At 43.9% G+C, this 16,490-nt stretch overlaps 1 protein-coding gene across 2 annotated transcripts in view; it reads left to right on the plus strand.

Moving 5' to 3' along the window:
* The window catches only part of PHF20 (PHD finger protein 20), a 145,375-nt gene that overhangs the window by 106,562 nt on the left and 22,323 nt on the right, over positions 1 to 16,490 (plus strand). Inside the window, exons 11-13 of one of the 2 annotated variants that reach the window (XM_028118613.2) lie at positions 10,137 to 10,235; positions 12,475 to 12,639; positions 13,615 to 13,793. In XM_028118613.2, coding sequence (XP_027974414.1) covers positions 10,137 to 10,235; positions 12,475 to 12,639; positions 13,615 to 13,793 — 443 coding nt within the window. The remainder of the gene's footprint in view (positions 1 to 10,136; positions 10,236 to 12,474; positions 12,640 to 13,614; positions 13,794 to 16,490) is intronic. The other variant, XM_028118614.2, reaches the window with a different exon arrangement.

Raw genomic sequence — 16,490 nt, forward strand, 5'->3', positions numbered from 1 at the left:
ATGGTAATTGTCCGAGGAGGGACCTTGCCCAGTATAGTGCACCTGAGTACAGGGTGGATGTCTGACCATGTGCGGATTGCTTGTTTGGTTTAGGGATTCCTGAATAAATATGCTTTAGGGTCTTGATTTGTGTTAGTGATATGTGCAGGCTCGGAGTCAGCCCACCTGAATTTGAATCCAGCCTTTACCACTTGCTTGCTATGTGACTTTGGGTAAAGAACTTGCTGAACTTTAATTTTCCCCTCTGTGAAATGAAAATAATAGTTTTACCTACCTCAGAGCTTTGTTACATTAAATGCAATATAATGTAAAATGCTTAGCACAATATTGGGCTTATAGTAAACTCTTAATGAATAGTAGCTCTTTGTCTCAGTGAAATCATTAACGCAGGCAGTTAGAGATCTGAGTTCTAAACTCAGCCGACTGAGTTTAGAGTTACAAAATCAGTAACACAGGTTGTTGCCATTTTGGTATAATTAAGAAACCTGAGTGGTTGATTTTCACTTTTGTGTACTACTCTTGGGTCTCATACCAACATACCTACCTGAGATTTTATTCTCTCTCTCAATGCAGACGGATCCCTTTCCCTGTGATTTGGAAGTCTCTTGGTGAATTTTTACCTGCCTGTTTCCTTTTTAATAACAAGACCTGCTGTGAATATACTCACCTGGCTGGCAGGGGTGGACAATACAAAATGCTTTAGGGTGAACAAAAGGGATTTTTAAATTCTTCTGCTTTAACTTGTTACTCCCCTGCTGATCCTTTGTAAAACTGGTCCATTTGGTGACACAGGCCACTCATTGACTGTCTGGGGTAGAGCCTGGTCATTCCTTTCCTGTACACTCCTCAGTGGAGAGCAGTTTTGTGCAGCCAGGAAGGATCACACCCCTGCCCTCATGTCAAGTGGACACAGACCTCATGGATGATTTCACAACTCCCCCTTGCCTGATTGTGCAGATGGCCAGCAGTTACCAGTCTGAAGGAAACTAGACCATTTACCTTGCTGCCTTCTATGGTTCATGAAAACCCTGGCCACTAGTCCTGCCTGTGCCACTAACCAGCAGGAGCCTCAGTCATTGTCATCACTGAACTGGGGTCAGTAGACACGTTCAGCCTTCATTATGAGGCTGACTGTCAATGAGAGCAAACACAGCAGAGTGTTTAGAAGATTCCACAGACCCAAGCCTCCAGAACACCCTGCTCCAGGCATCTCCCCTCACTTTCTCCCATCAAAGCCTCCCTCTGTTTTCCTCATGGTTTTGCTGAGTACTTGACTAATCTGATAACTAAATTTCTCAAGATTTGAAAGAATAAAACCAACTTAATAGCTCACCTCTTCTCAACGTATCTAGGTCTTGCTCAGGCTTCTAAGAAAGCCTTTATCCTTAGGGGTGGAATTTCAGATGGAGGGTGGGTTCAGGTGGGGAGATGTTCCAAGGTGAGGCTCTGACACCAGGCAACCTGTGTCCTAGTTCACAGGCATTGTGAACTTGACATTATGCTTAAGTGTAAAACAGATTATTACAGGACTCGTGGTACTTACAGATAATTTTTTTTTAAGATTTTATTTATTTATTTGAGGGTGCCTGGGTGGCTCAGATGGTTAAGCATCTGCCTTCGGCTCAGGTCATGATCCCAGACTCCTGGGATCGGGTCCCGCATCAGGCTCCCTGCTCCTTGAGAGCCTGCTTCTCCCTCTGCCTCTCTCTCTGTCTCTGTCTCTGTCTCTCATGAATAAATAAATAAAATCTTTAAAAAAAAAAGATTAAAAAAAAGATTTTATTTATTTATTTGAGAGAGCATGAGAGAGAGCACATGAGATGGGTTAGGGTCAGAGGGAGAAACAGACTCCCCGCTGAGCAGGGAGCCTGATGCGGGACTCGATCCAGGGACTCCAGGATCATGACCTGAACTGAAGGCAGTCGCTCAACCAACTGAGCCACCCAGGCACCCTATGGATAATTATTGTAAAAAAGTACTCCCTTTATGCTGAGTGCTCTGATTATGGCATATGGGACCTTGAGATCTAATGGAGTTCTCAGATGGAGATTCCTGGTGCTTCTGTTCCATGAGGCTCAGAAAACGTTCTGCAGATTATTTTTTGATTCTTTCAATTTCCCTGCTGGTTAGGTTGAGCAGGAGAAGCAGTTCTGGTCTGAGAGTCCACAGACTGAGTCTTAGTAGCAGTCCTGCTACTGTTGTGATCTGAACTCTTCACGAATCTGTTATCCTCATTTCTAAAGTCATGATGTAGGATCAGGTATGAATGAGAGAAGGCCGTTTCATGTGAGGAGAAAAGCCCATAATCAGATACAGTAAAAAGGGCTAAGTTCTGTATTAACATATAATGTGCTGTGGAAACAAAGATTCAGATTTTGCCTATAGAGCAGGGGCTGAATGTTGAGAGGACAGGTGCCATTTTAGTTAAGCCTTAAAATATAAGGGTAGAGGGGTTGAACCAAGGGCAGGGAATAGGAACGTCATAACCATGCTGGGACCAAGCAGAGCGGAGGTTCTGAGGCATCGAGGAGAATAAATGGCTATGATCCTTTGTCCCTAAGGTACCCCTGCTGACTCTGGCCTTCAGATGTTTTCCCTTCCCTCAGCCAGGTCTTTTGTCACATGAGTGAATTTGGGATGTAAGTTTAGATTTGCTTTTCCAAATGAGGTTTCTTGGAATACCAGAATCCGTTTTATAAATTCTCTTCCAGTGGCAAGTTCAGGGTTTGTTTCTGCATAGGTGAGTTCAGTCCTCAGTAGCAGTTAGTTCCAGAAAGAATACTCTAGAATCAAAGGGAGTCTCCCCTGTGCTTATTACCTATTATCACATCCATTTGGTTCATATTCTCACTCTCGGTAACCCTCGACTTTAGGCCCAAATGAGTCTTGGGGCACTGGAGTGGACTCGACCCTTCTTTGTTGCCGTCTACACCTTGTGGCACTAGATTGGTCTTCTTACAGGGACATGCTCTCTCTCCCCTTAAAGGAAAGAGGGCAATATGAGCTTACTTAGATGACGGTGCCTAAAAGAGAGAACCCAAGTGCCCTACTTCAACAAGGCAGAGGTTTATTTCCCTCTCAGGTCAAACTGCAAGCTCCCCACAGTGGCTCTGTTGTGGATCCATGAAGTTGTCCAAGGCCAGCTCATTGTTGCATTATGCTTAGGTGTTGCTTTCCTCTGCGTGGTCCAGGATTGCTTACCACCTTGCCTTTCAGCTCTTTCTTTTAAGGGTATCACCCAGAAGTGCCACGGATCACTTCTGTTCATAGCCCATAGGCCAGAACGTATGTCCCTGGCCCCACCTTGCTCAGGAGAAGCTGGAAAATATTCTCTTTTAAGTGGAGAAATGGGTATTGGAGAATGCATAACAGTCTCTGCCATGTGAATTAAGGCAAAAAAAAAAGGCAGGGCTTGAGAGAGGGGTTTGTTGGAGGGCCCTGTCGGCTGGTGTTCAGGTGGGATCCATGGAGGGTTTGGGGAGCTGCTGGGAGAAGAGGCTGGGAAGGTAGGCATGGTGGAATGGTAGTGTTAAGCCACAAGCATCACCTCCTCTGGTAGGCCGTGAGAATCCCTCCAAGAACATGCCCACTTCTACTCTGCCCTTGAGCTGCTTGCTGTCCCTTCATGCAGATCAGAGCATGCTCTGGTTGCTGCTTGTCCCAGCCATGTGGCTGTGCTCTGTGGTGTATAGGCCGTTCTCCCATACATGATGGTGATGTTATTCTGTGCCTTTCCCTCCCAGAAGCAGCCGTCTAATGTCCTTCTTCTCTCATAAGTTGGTGATGGTCTGGTGGAGAAATAGGGAGCAGGCTGTACAGAGGGAGAAAGAAGGGCTCTGCTCCTTCTTTTTTTTTAAAAGATTTTATTTATTTATTTGGCAGAGAGAGAGACGGCGAGAGAGGGAACACAAGCAGGGGGAGTGGGAGAGGGAGAAGCAGGCTCCCCACAGAGCAGGGAGCCCGATGCGGGGCTCGATCCCAGGACCCCGGGACCATGACCTGAGCTGAAGGCAGTTGCGTACTGACTGAGCCACCCAGGCGCCCCAGGGCTCTGGTACTTCTAATGGGCACCTACAGCCTGAGGAGACAAGTGGCCATCCTAGAAAAGTCTCACCCTCTTCAGGTGACAAGCTGCTCTGTGATCCATCGCTTTGGCAGGAAATTGCTCTTTGTGCAGCCAAGCTTAGGCAATCTGGAAGAAGCTCTGCAGTCAGGCTCATATTGTGTGGGTCATGGAACAATTGGTCAGGCTGTCCAAAGAGAACTGACAGCAGACCAGTCTCACTGTCCATGGAGAGGGTATTGCAAGCAAGATAGCAAAAGCTAACATTTGAGAATTTGGCATGTGCTAGGCACTGTTCCAAGTTCTTTCCTTGTATTATCTTGTTTAATTCCTAAAACAAACCCTATGAGGTGGGTACTGTTGTGCCCAGTGATAAATTAGAAACTGAGATGCAGATGAGTTGGGTTAACTTGAACCAATATCTATACATCTAGCAGGTGGTGGAGCCACAATCTGAATCTAGTTGTAGAGCCTACACCCTCACTGTAGGCTCTGTTTCTTTCTTTTTTTTTTTTAGGATTCCAGGGAAGGATGCCCTGCCCCTGGGTCCTGGAGTGGGGAGTAGGAGTGCTTCCCCGAAGGGGACTTCCTGTGTACATGGGTAGTCCGAATGAGTTCTGCATGTTGTCACCTCGTCTGCCCCTGTACCTCAGGGAATCACCTGCATTAGCTTAGTCACTGCTGGACATTTGTCCTTCTGAGCTCTGCCACCTCAGGCCACATGTGACTACACAGTTTTCAGCCGGAAGCCAGGGTGAGACTCTGGAGATTTTCTCTCTTCCCTCTGCATTCATAGACCTCTATAGAACAACTTCCTAGAATAGCTCTTCTTTTATCTTCATTGTTTACTCCTCTAATTGAAGGCTTTGGAGGGAACTCTTTAAAGCTTAAGGTGACCATATTTCAGACCAGCTGCAAGACTTGAGAAGCTTTTAGGTACAAGTAACAGGAAATCGTATTTGAATTGACTCTACAATCAAGAGGGTGTGTTGGTTCACATAATGGGGCAGTCCAGGGGAGGTATGGCTCCAGGACTGTCTTACCATCTCGCCCCTCAGTGCTGTTTTCAGGCTGGATACCTTGTGGTCATAGGGTGGTAGCCAGTATCATTTAAGACTCCATACTGCTTCAGTCAAATCTAACAAGAGAGTAAAAACATATCCTTTTTATAAATGTTGGACCAGAATCCCACATGTGGGTCAGATCAGTCCATTGTCATCCCTGCCTTAGGAACCAGTTGGCCAGCCTCAGATTATCTAAGCCTAAGATTGTGACCAGGGCTATGGGATTACTCTTACTGATTTAACTGAGCGTGGAGTCAATCCTGTTCAAAGCCCTTACACGCTGCTCAGTGAAGGAGGGGTAGAAGAGATTCTGGGAGATAGATATCTCCTACACCCAGCAGGTGCAAGATGAGAAAAGAAACCTGCAGAGCCAGGAAACCAGGTGGTGGTGGTGTTGAACTACAAAGCAGATCCATGCCCTGTTTCCTATTTCAGGGACCATGCACAGGGCCCAAATCCTCAGAGGTCTGAGTTCTCCTTTTCCGTTTAGCAATCTACATGATCTTGCAGCTTCTCTGGATTTCACTTCCTCCTCTGTTGAGTGGTAATAATACTAAGGTATAGCTGCATTTTATGCAAAATTATCAGTTTGAAGTTGTATGATATAGAAAGTCTTATGTGCAAAATTTGAATTAATGCAAATCCTAAGAAACTGAGAAAATTCATTAGCCATGTGATTTCAGAGCTGGTAGGCCAATGAGAGTGTTCATTATGTCTTCATTTTATGGAAATGTTCGTCATGAATTATGTGACTTTGAATAATGTGGGGACTTCAGGAATCCCTTGTATGGAACAGCCCCATTCTTCTTTTACTGCCTTTTGGGTTCCCTAAAGGGTGTAATGCTGTTTTATAAAATGTAAAATGAGGGGTGCCTGGGTGGCTCATTCGTTAAGTGTCTGCCTTTGGTTCAGGTCATGATCCCAGGGTCCTGGGATCGAGCCCCGCATCAGGCTCCCTGCTCCGCGGGAAGTCTGCTTCTCCCTCTCCCACTCCCCCTGCTTGTGTTCCCTCTCTTGCTGTGTCTCTCTCTGTCAAATAAATAAATAAAATCTTAAAAAATAAAATAAAATGTAAAATGAAAACAGACCAAAAAAACCTCCCATACTTAGATGATAACTGGGTATGTCCTGGTACTTGGCAGTTTATACCCTACATCTTGACCCTCTCAAGAATCCACCAAGGTGATCTCTCTTCTTCAGCCACTTCTACTGATTGGGTTAATGCCGTTAGCCTTTCGGTAAACTCATGGATATAGTTACTTTAATTTGGAGGTCATTAAAACCTGAGTTTACAAATAAAAAACTGGATTGGGCAGCAGTTTCTATATGTTTGTGTGTGACGATATATCAACTACTTTTTTTTTACAGAGATTTAAAAAAAGATTTTATTTATTTGTCAGCAAGAGCGAGTGAGCGAGAGAGAGCACAAGTAGAGGAAGTGGCAAGCAGAGGGAGAAGCGGGGCTCCCTGCTGAGCAAGGAGCCTGATGCGGGACAATATATCAACTTCTATTACTCCTTTACTCAGATGCTCCCAGTGGCCTCCTAAGTCACTTGTAGTAAAGACCAACTTCCTTACAGGGCCCTACATGATCTGCTTCTAGCCATATCATCTCTCCCTCAACCAAATTCTAATTTCAGTTCCAGTGGAGACATGCAGGCCTCCTTGCTATTTATTGATTTCAAATTCCAATTGTTCATTGCTAATATATAGGAAACTAGTGGACTTTTGTATATTAACCTCGTTTCTTTGCAACCTTGCTATAATCACTCTTAGTTCCAGCAGGTTTTTTGTTTGTTTTTGGCCAGTTCTTTGGGATTTTCTAAATAGACAGTCCTGTCTCTGCAAACAAAGATAGTTTTATTTCTTCCTTTCTAATGTGTGTTAAGGAGCCAGCACGAGAGCAGGGGGCGGGGCAGAGTGGGAGGGAGAGAAAATACTCAAGCTGACTAGGTGCTGAGAGTGGAGCCCAACTTGGGGCTTGATTCCATGACCACAAAATCAAGAGTCGGATGCTTAATCGACTGAGCCACCCAGGCGCCCCATGAGTTGTGTTTTTTATATCTGAGGAAAACTGTTCTCAGGATCAGAGGAAAGTAAGTATTGTTGATAGCTTTTGTAAAATTCAGGAGGCATTTGACAGTGTTTTGCTAATCAACTGTATGACCTTGGCCAGGTCAACTTCTTTGGACGTTGGTTTCTTGATCTTAAATTGAGTATTTTTGTAAATTAGACTAAGGTATTTTCTAGAGTTCTTGTTCGTTGAACTTTGTTTCTCAGTTGTGGAGTACTATAACTGGGAGGGAACTTAGAGACCCTTAAATCCTGTGTTTAGCCAGTTGATTAACTTCTGTCTGTAGAGCCCAGACTTGCCAGCTAGGAGGGCAGCGCACTATCCTCTCTGATGGTTCCTGGATGCCCATTTGGGAGAGGGGCCTGGGCTGCAGTGTTGACATGGTGATGAAGAGCCAGATGAACCTGTTTTCAGATATCTGCTTGATGTCAGGCGGGGGCCTTCACCTCACTGAGCTTTACTTTCCCCATCTGTAAAATGAAAATGATATACACAGGTTGTTGTTAGGATTAAATGAGATGTTTGTGGTTTCTTTGCACACAAGTGCTTAGTTAAAATCATTTGAATCTGATTGTTTACCTTACCCCATAACTGCTTTGTGATCATCTTGATTCCACATCAGAATCACTTGGAGAGTGTTTCTGATGCCCTTGGAAACCATGCTAAGTGAAAGAAGCCAGACATAGGAGGTCACATATTATGTGATTGCATTTATATGAAATGTCTGGAGTAGATACATCTGTAGCCACAGATGCGGAATGGTGCTCACCAGGGGTTGAGGGGCTGGGGAGAAACTGCTTAGTGGTAAAGAATTTTCCTTACGAGTGATGGGAATGTTTTGCAGCTAGGTAGAGCTGGTTGCACAACATGGTGAATGTACTACATACCACTGGATTTTTTTTTTTTACAGCTTTGTTGAAGCTTAATTGTGCAGTGAACTGCCCGTATTTATTTATTTATTTATTTATTTATTTATTTATTTATTTATTAAGATTTTATTTATTTGAGAGAGAGAGAGAGAATGAGAGATAGAGAGTATGAGAGGGAAGAGGGTCAGAGGGAGAAGCAGACTCCCTGCTGAGCAGGGAGCCTGATGCGGGACTCGATCCTGGGACTCCAGGATCATGACCTGAGCCGAAGGCAGTCGCTTAACCAACTGAGCCACCCAGGCGCCTGAACTGCCCGTATTTAAAGTGTACAATTTGAAGAGCAACCCAGTCAAGATAGTAAACCCATCTTTTGCCTCCCAGACTTTCCCTATGCCTCTTTTTAATTCCTCCTTTCTACTCCTCCCTTCCTCTCATCAGGCACTGTTTTGTAATTTTTATTTTTATTTATTTTTTTAAGATTTTATTTATTTATTTGACAGAGCACAAGCAGGTGGAATAGCAGGCAGAGGGAGAGGGAGAAGCAGGTTCCCCGCTGAGCAAGGAGCCCAATGTGGGGCTCGATCCCAGGACACTGGGATCATGACCTGAGCCGAAGCCAGTCGCCCAACCAACTGAGCCGCCCTGGCGCCCCTTGGGCACTAAAATAGACTACTTTTCATCTAGAATTTTATACAAATGGAGTCATACAGATACTAGATTTTATCTGGCTCCTTTCATTTAGCATACTTCTCTTGAGATTCACTTAGGTTGGTGCGCCTACTAATACTTCATGCTTTTATTGCTGAAAAGTATTCCATTGTGTGAACACACCACAAATGATTCATTCATTTGCTGATGGACATTTGGGCATTTTTTACTTTGTGTGATTACAGTTACAGCTTCAGTGGGCGTTCATCTACATGTCTCTGTGTGGACACGGTACCCCTTCTCGAGTAAATATCTAGGAGTAGAGTGGTTAGGTCCTCTAGATTATGTGTGCTTAAACCCTTCTTGACATCTATAGAGTAAGGCTTGATCAATTATATGAAATACTATGGACACATTTGATAAGCAAAACAACTGGATTTTTGCAATGGTAAGGCTGTTGTTAACTTTGAAAACTGAAAACAGTCTCAGAGTGGTAGGTGGGAAGATTTTTAGAATGGAATTAGGAAAAACTGAAGTGAGAAGTTTGGACAGGGAGTGTTGATGACTTGCGTTTGCTGTGAGGAGTAGCAGAGAATGAAGTTGTGGTATTTGGAAGGTGCGTATTGTTCATTTTTAAATGGGTAATTTTATGTTATGTGAATTGTGCTTCAATTATTAAAAAAAAGAACATCTTGACATGCAGGTCACACCGTAAGCCACATAAATCAGCATCTCTGTGGGTGGGACCTGGGCACTCACTTTTTTTTTTTTTAACGATTTTATTTATTTGACAGAGAGAGACACAGAGAGGGAACACAAGCAGGGCGAGTGGGAGAGGGAGAAGCAGGCTTCCCGCCAAGCAGGGACCCCGATGCGGGGCTTGATCCCAGAACCCTGGGATCATGACCTGAGCTGAAGGCAGACGCTTAACGACTGAGCCACCCAGGCTCCCCTGGGCACTCACTTTTTAAAAATCTTACCTGGTGATTGTAGTATGTAGCCAGTGAGGAGTTGTGATCTAAGTAGGGTTGGCAAACTTAATCTGTAGAGGGCCAGACAAATACTTTCAGCTTTGAGGGCCATAAAGTCTCCATCTTCACTCCTCAACTCTGCTGTTGAAGCATGAAAGCAGCCATCATCAACATGTAACGAATGAGCATGGTGTGTTTCAATAAAACAAAATAACAGGCAGTGGGCCAGAGTTTGCCCACCGTTGATCTAAAGGCTAGATGATGGAGAAGGGGTTCCAGAGCCTTGAGGGGGATAGAAGGTAACCTCGTAGGCAGAACCAGATCCAGAACTCTGTTCCTTTGCCCGTTTTAGTTCTTCACATTGGACATACTTACTTGAGAATGAACATCTTAGCGATGGAAACAAGATGTTAGAAAGTCAAGACTTACACTTATTTTTAATTCCAGCTGCAAAAGACAAGGAAAAGAATAAAGAGAAGAAATTCAAAGAGTTTGTGAGAGTGAAGCCAAAGAAAAAAAAGAAAAAGAAAAAGAAAACCAAACCTGGTAATTTTCCCCTGGGGTGTTTCACTTGGGTTTCCTACCATGGGTTGGGGAGGGGTTGCTTTGTCTCCTGGCCTCTGAACTTGCACTGAGGAGAGGGGGGGCCAGCAGGCCTTCAGGGGAGCTTGTGGGCTCAGCCTGGCATGGACCTTGGCAGGGGAGGAGTCTATTCATCCTGGGTGTTACAAGGCCACATTGGCATTTAGGAAGACCTTTCTTTCTGCACTGGCCAGTGTGCCCTGTCATAGGGTAGTGCATGTGAAAGTATTATAATAGAGGATATGCAGATGAATGATTGTATTTGCACACACAACTCATTTTTTTAAGATTTTATTTATTTATTTGACAGAGACACAGCGAGAGAGGGAACAGAAGCAGTGGGAGTAGGAGAGGGAGAAGCAGGCTTCCCGCTGAGCAGGGAGCCTGATGCAGGGCTCGATCCCAGGACCCTGGGATCATGACCTGAGCCGAAGGCAGACAACAACTGAGCCACCCAGGCGCCCCTTAAGATTTTATTTTATTTATTTTTTTTAAAATTTTGTATTGTTATGTTAATCACCATATATTACATAATTTGTTTTGGTGTACTGTTCCATGATTCATTGTTTGTTCATAACACCCAGTGCTCCATGCAGAACGTGCCCTCCTCAATACCCATCACCAGGCTAACCCATCCCGCCACCCAAGATTTTATTTTTAAGTAATCTCTACACCCAATGTGGGACTCTTACGACCCCAAATCAGTAGTCGCATGCTCCACTAACTGAGCCAGGCAGGCACCCCTTGTACACTCAACTCTTTTTTTTTTTTAAGATTTATTTATTTATTTGAAAGAGTAAGAGCTGGGGCGGGAGGGGCAGAGGGAGAGGGACAGAGATTCTTTTTTTAAAAGATTTTATTTATTTATTTGAGAGAGAGAGCATAAGTGGGCTGAGGGTTGGAGGGAGAAGCAGACTCCCCACTGAGCAGGGAGCCCAATGTGGGACTTGATCCTAGGACTCCGGGATCATGACCTGAGCTGAAGGCAGATGCTTAATGACTGAGCCACCTAGGTGCCCAGGGACAGAGATTCTTTTTTTTTTTTTTTTTTTAAGATTTTATTTATTTATTTGACAGACACAGCGAGAGAGGGAACACAAGCAGGGGCAGTGGAAGGGGGAGAAGCAGGCTTCCCGCAGAGCAGGGATCCCGATGCGGGGCTCGATTCCAGGTCCCTGGGACCATGACCTGAGCCAAAGGCAGATGCTTAATGACTGAGCCACCCAGGCACCCCAGGGACAGAAATTCTTTTTTTTTTTTTTTAAAGATTTTATTTATTTATTTGACAGAGAGACAGCGAGAGCAGGAACACAAGCAGGGGGAGTGGGAGAGGGAGAAGCAGGCTTCCCGCTGAGCAGGGAGCCCGATGTGGGGCTCGATCCCAGGACCCTGGGATCATGACCTGAGCCAAAGGCAGACGCTTAACGACTGAACTGCCCAGGCACCCCCAGGGACAGAGATTCTTAAGCAGACTCCGCACTGAGTGCAGAGCCCAACGTGAGGCTCAATCTCATGACCCTAAGATCACAACCTGAGCTGAAACCAAGAGTCAAATGCTTAACTGACTGCACCATCCAGGTGCCCCTACACACAACTCTTAAACACGTATCTCTGAACCCTTTCAATAAAGGATTTACTTCTTTTTTTTTTAAAGGTTTTATTTATTTATTTGAGAGAGAGAGAGAATGAGAGATAGAAAGCATGAGAGGGAAGAGGGTCAGAGGGAGAAGCAGACTCCCTGCTGAGCTGGAAGCCCGATGTGGGACTCGATCCCGGGACTCCAGGATCATGACCTGAGCCGAAGGCAGTAGCTTAACCAACTGAGCCACCGAGGCGCCCCAATAAAGGATTTACTTCTTGAAGAGTGTGTGTCTAGCTCCTACAAGGATGTTAAGAAAATAAGCGTTCCAACCTTGGGAGACAAAGGGATGCCATGTTTTATTCTTATCTTTTGGTTTAGAAAAACAATCTTATTAGAAAAAAAGAGGAGAAGGGTGATATTGAGAAAGCTTTTGGTTTTGAGGTTCTTGGAGGTAGCTAGAAGTTTTTATCCCTAAATCTGTCCTCCACACCCCTTTGTAGTTGAATTGCTCCTCTGCCATGGAGTTGTTTGAACAGTGGGGCTGTTGGTTGGGTGGGGTTGATTCTGGAATGCCCTGATGATACGTGGGGGTGCTGATTCCTTTTTGATCCTATCTTCCAGAATGCCCTTGCAGTGAGGAGATCAGTGATACCTCTCAGGAACCATCTCCACCCAAAGCATTTGCTGTCACCAGGTGTGGGTCCTCACATAAGCCTGGGGTCCATATGAGTCCACAGCTCCATGGCTCGGAATCTGGAAACCATAAAGGGAAAGTGAAAGTATCCGGTAAGGAGACTGTCGGCTGACTTGATCATTTGTATAGCATTATAGTCGGAGAAGGCTGGATTTATGTTGACACTGTAACTTACTCCCCAGGCCCTCTGCAAGTACACTCTGTTATATTTTCAAAATAAAGAAGTACATCAAATAAAACAAAGGCTATTAGCTGTGCCTTTCCTGAACTTTCCTTCTCTCCAACTTTGGTTTTAGTTGAATGCCTCTTAGGTACCTCCAGGCCAGTATATCTGTAACCCCCAAAATCCATTATACCCCATCCTCTTGCATACCTGCCCTTCTCATTGCTCCATTTCTTATTGATGGACTCTGCATCTAATCTGGTTGCTTGGGGAAATCTGAATCAACCTTGAAGGTGCTTCTTTTCCAGCAATTTAGAGGGTGATTGTGAGTTTGGAAGGAGTTAATAAGTATATGGAAAGTGCTTACAACAGTGGTACAAAGTGCGTGATCAGTAAAGGTTAGTGTAATTATAACTAATCAGGCGCCAACATCTAGTGATTCTAGTTCTGATTATCCCTGGAATCTGTCCCTTCTTCATTTCCTACTCTAGACAGAGTTTTAAAGGTGGCTCTGGGTGTAGACTTGACAGTAAGCCAGATCCTGGCTGGAAGGGATGAGGTTGAGGAACATGTTTGAGTCATTAGGATGATGATCTGTGTAGTTCATGGGGAGTTGCAGCCACTCTGCCAGTGAGCTCTGTGACCTTGAGCTGCCACTTACTTTGGGCTTCACTCTCAGTAAAATGAGGAATAGAGTTCGGTTCATCAGCAGGCAGCATACGTCATTTGGGCTGTTGCTAGATGACAGGCCCAAGGGACAGATTGGAGTTCCTGTTTCCCAGCTCTGTGAAAGTTCATAGAGGAGTGGGGCTGTATAGTCACTTCCACTCTTGACATTCTAAGTTTTTGAAAATTTTATAACTATAATTTAAAATAGTGACTGTTGTTTTTCCTTTCCTCTCAGAGGAGGATAATCTGAGTGAGTCCTCTTCTGAGAGCTTTCTTTGGAGCGATGAGGAATATGGTCAAGATATTGATGTGACCACCAACCCAGATGAGGAACTCGATGGGGACGACCGCTATGATTTTGAAGTGGTCCGCTGCATCTGTGAGGTTCAGGAGGAAAATGACTTCATGATTCAGGTAGGTAGAGCTTCCAGGAGACAGGCATAGAGAAACACAAACTGGTCCTTGGAGGGAATTTTGAGGGACTGCAGTTTGAGTACAGCAAACATAGAGTCATGTTAGAAGCCCCAGCCAGATAGGCAGTATTACCAGCAGCACATTGAGCTTACTTTTTAGTTCAGCTTCCTCTGAATCTCAGGCTGGTGTAAATAGCCTATTAATAGGATGAGAGAGGACTTGAAACATCACTGAGTCTAAAAGTCTCATGCTCTGCTTGGGGCAGCTGGGACCCACAAATGAGAAGGGCCTTGCCTGTGGTCACACAGTGAGGAGTTGAACATCAGGGATCTGAATCTCTGGAGTGGCAGTTGAATCTTCCTATGGTCCCTTACTTTCTCTCTGATGTAAAATTTCTATATGGCCTTATGAAATGGAGGCCAGTTTCATAAGTTGTCTGTTTCTTGTTCTTTATTTTCCTGACATTTGTATCTGTCATCTCTATCTCTGGGATGTGCCTGTGGGGTAGGCCTCCCTGCCTGCTGGCGGAGAGCATCATTGGCCAGCACCTGCTTGCCTCTGGCCCTTTTCTTGCTCTTAATGACAGTTCTGGTGAGGTGGCTGCTGGCTGGCTGACTCCAGAGGCTGTCATAAATACCCTGCTTGTCTAGGCAGTTGCCCGGACTGTCTAGGGCACCTGAGTTTTTCAAGTAAGTCATGGTTATATTGGTTAGGATTCTTTGGGAATTTCTTTGTTTTTCAGTAGCCTTCGTGGTAACTTCTGGGAATTCAGAGTACATAAATGGTTTCAAGTAGTACCTGATATTTATGACCTTTAGTAAGCCTTAGGTCAGTGGTTTTCAAACCTTTTCAACATCAGAACCCATTTTCCTAATGGATTCTTTCATAGAACTACAAAATATATCACAAGTTTAAAAGCAGTAGTTTTGAAAGTTCAAAATAGATCATCTTCAGTTTTGAGTTCAGAAATGTGAATGGTGTGCTTTTTCCCATGAAGTCTGACACGCAGTCAGGGTTGTGTGTGACAGTTGCCAACTTGAAGCATTTCAGTGACTTGATAGTTTTTCTCTTTTTGTGAGACATGGCCATTTATCTGGGTGACTTTTCCTGAATAGCATACTGTGTGGTCACCGATTAATCAGAGATGGGAGGGAAAGCTTTGTTCCGAGTGTAGCACAATACTGAGCTAACCTAGCAGTACAGTTATGTGTACTGGTGGGTCATGTTGTCTTTAAGTTTGGGACACATTTGAGTGTGCATTTTTTGTTTTAATTTTAAAACAGTCTTATTTTTAAAAAGATACCCATTTGCAGAACCTCTGAAGCTCAGTGGACTACAATTTGGAAACTCTTACACAACATGGAAACTGTCATTTAAGTAGAATTTTTTTTAAGTTTGGTTTTTAAAAGGATGTTGAAGATGGTTAGTTTTTATCCTGTCTCTCTGGGCATGTGGTCAGTTCTGGTCTTGGAAGCCTGATTTGGTCTTCATTTGTCCATAGAAATCTTTAGTGGGTGAGTAATGAAGGCCCTTCTTGGTAGGGCTATTCCAGCTAATCAGTAGAAGAGACCTAGTTCTGATCCACTTGTACTTTTCCCATTGACTTTTCTATAAGTAGCAAGGATGATGGGGTGTTCAGGGAGGTAGAGCTTGGTGTGGCATTATGTCCTGTATGAGGAAACTTAAGTTTGGAGCTGTTGAGGCCATACCGGCTGTTACAGGAGAGTCAGGAACTGACTTTCATCTCCAGCTTCCCAGGCTCTGCATGGCCTTCCCCTAGCTTAGCTCAGCTCAACGCTTGTGGCTTCCTGTGGTATTGTGGTGGTGATGAGCTCACTTCAGAACACTTCATGTTTTGCTGCAGAAGACTTTTCTCTGCTGTCCACTTGCTGTCCAGCTGTCTTTGTGGTATAGAGGGACAGTTTTTTACTTTCCTTGTCATTATGAGCAATGTACCTTTTCCATTCAGTAACTTTAGCAAAAGGCATACATTTGGAGGGAGCTCTGGAACAAATGAAATTTAAACTTTCTAAATGTATTCATCATCTAGTTTTAAATGTATTCATCGTCTAGGAAGATCCAATGATTATTTTTTAAATAAATTTTTTTACTTACATTGGTAATTTGCACTACCCTAGAATACGTTTAGAGTTTGTTTCCTAGAAGGTGCATGTATTACTTTAGAGGAGTAATTTTCTCTGAACATTTTCTTTTCTTTTTTTTTTTTAAGATTTTTATTTATTTATTTGACAGAGAGATAGCGAGAGCAGGAACACAAGCAGGGGGTGTGGGAGAGGGAGAAGCAGGCTTCCTGCCGAGCAGGGAGCCCGATGTGGGACTCGATCCCAGGACCCTGGGATCATGACCTGAGCCGAAGGCAGACGCTTAACGACTGAGCCACCCAGGCGCCCTGAACATTTTCATTATTTGATTGATATTAACATTACTCAAGTAAATTATTGTTTGATTTTATTTACCAGTGCTAATAATTTAAATCATTGGGAGGTTAAAATCTTACTTAATAATCATCAATATTTGAGAAATCTGGGTACCACATAAAAATGAACCTCAGAAAATCCATTTGATATTTTATTTATTTATTTATTTATTTATTTATTTATTTATTTATTATTTATTAAAATTATTTTAATTTTCTAGGGCAGGTTTGGGCAAACTTTTTCTTAAAGGACTAGGTGA

The sequence above is a fragment of the Eumetopias jubatus genome, unplaced genomic scaffold (genome assembly GCF_037043125.1).
Source record: "Eumetopias jubatus isolate StellerSeaLion01/CBP00866 unplaced genomic scaffold, mEumJub1_p1.0 scaffold_9, whole genome shotgun sequence".
In the NCBI taxonomy this organism is placed as follows: Eukaryota; Metazoa; Chordata; class Mammalia; order Carnivora; family Otariidae; genus Eumetopias; species Eumetopias jubatus.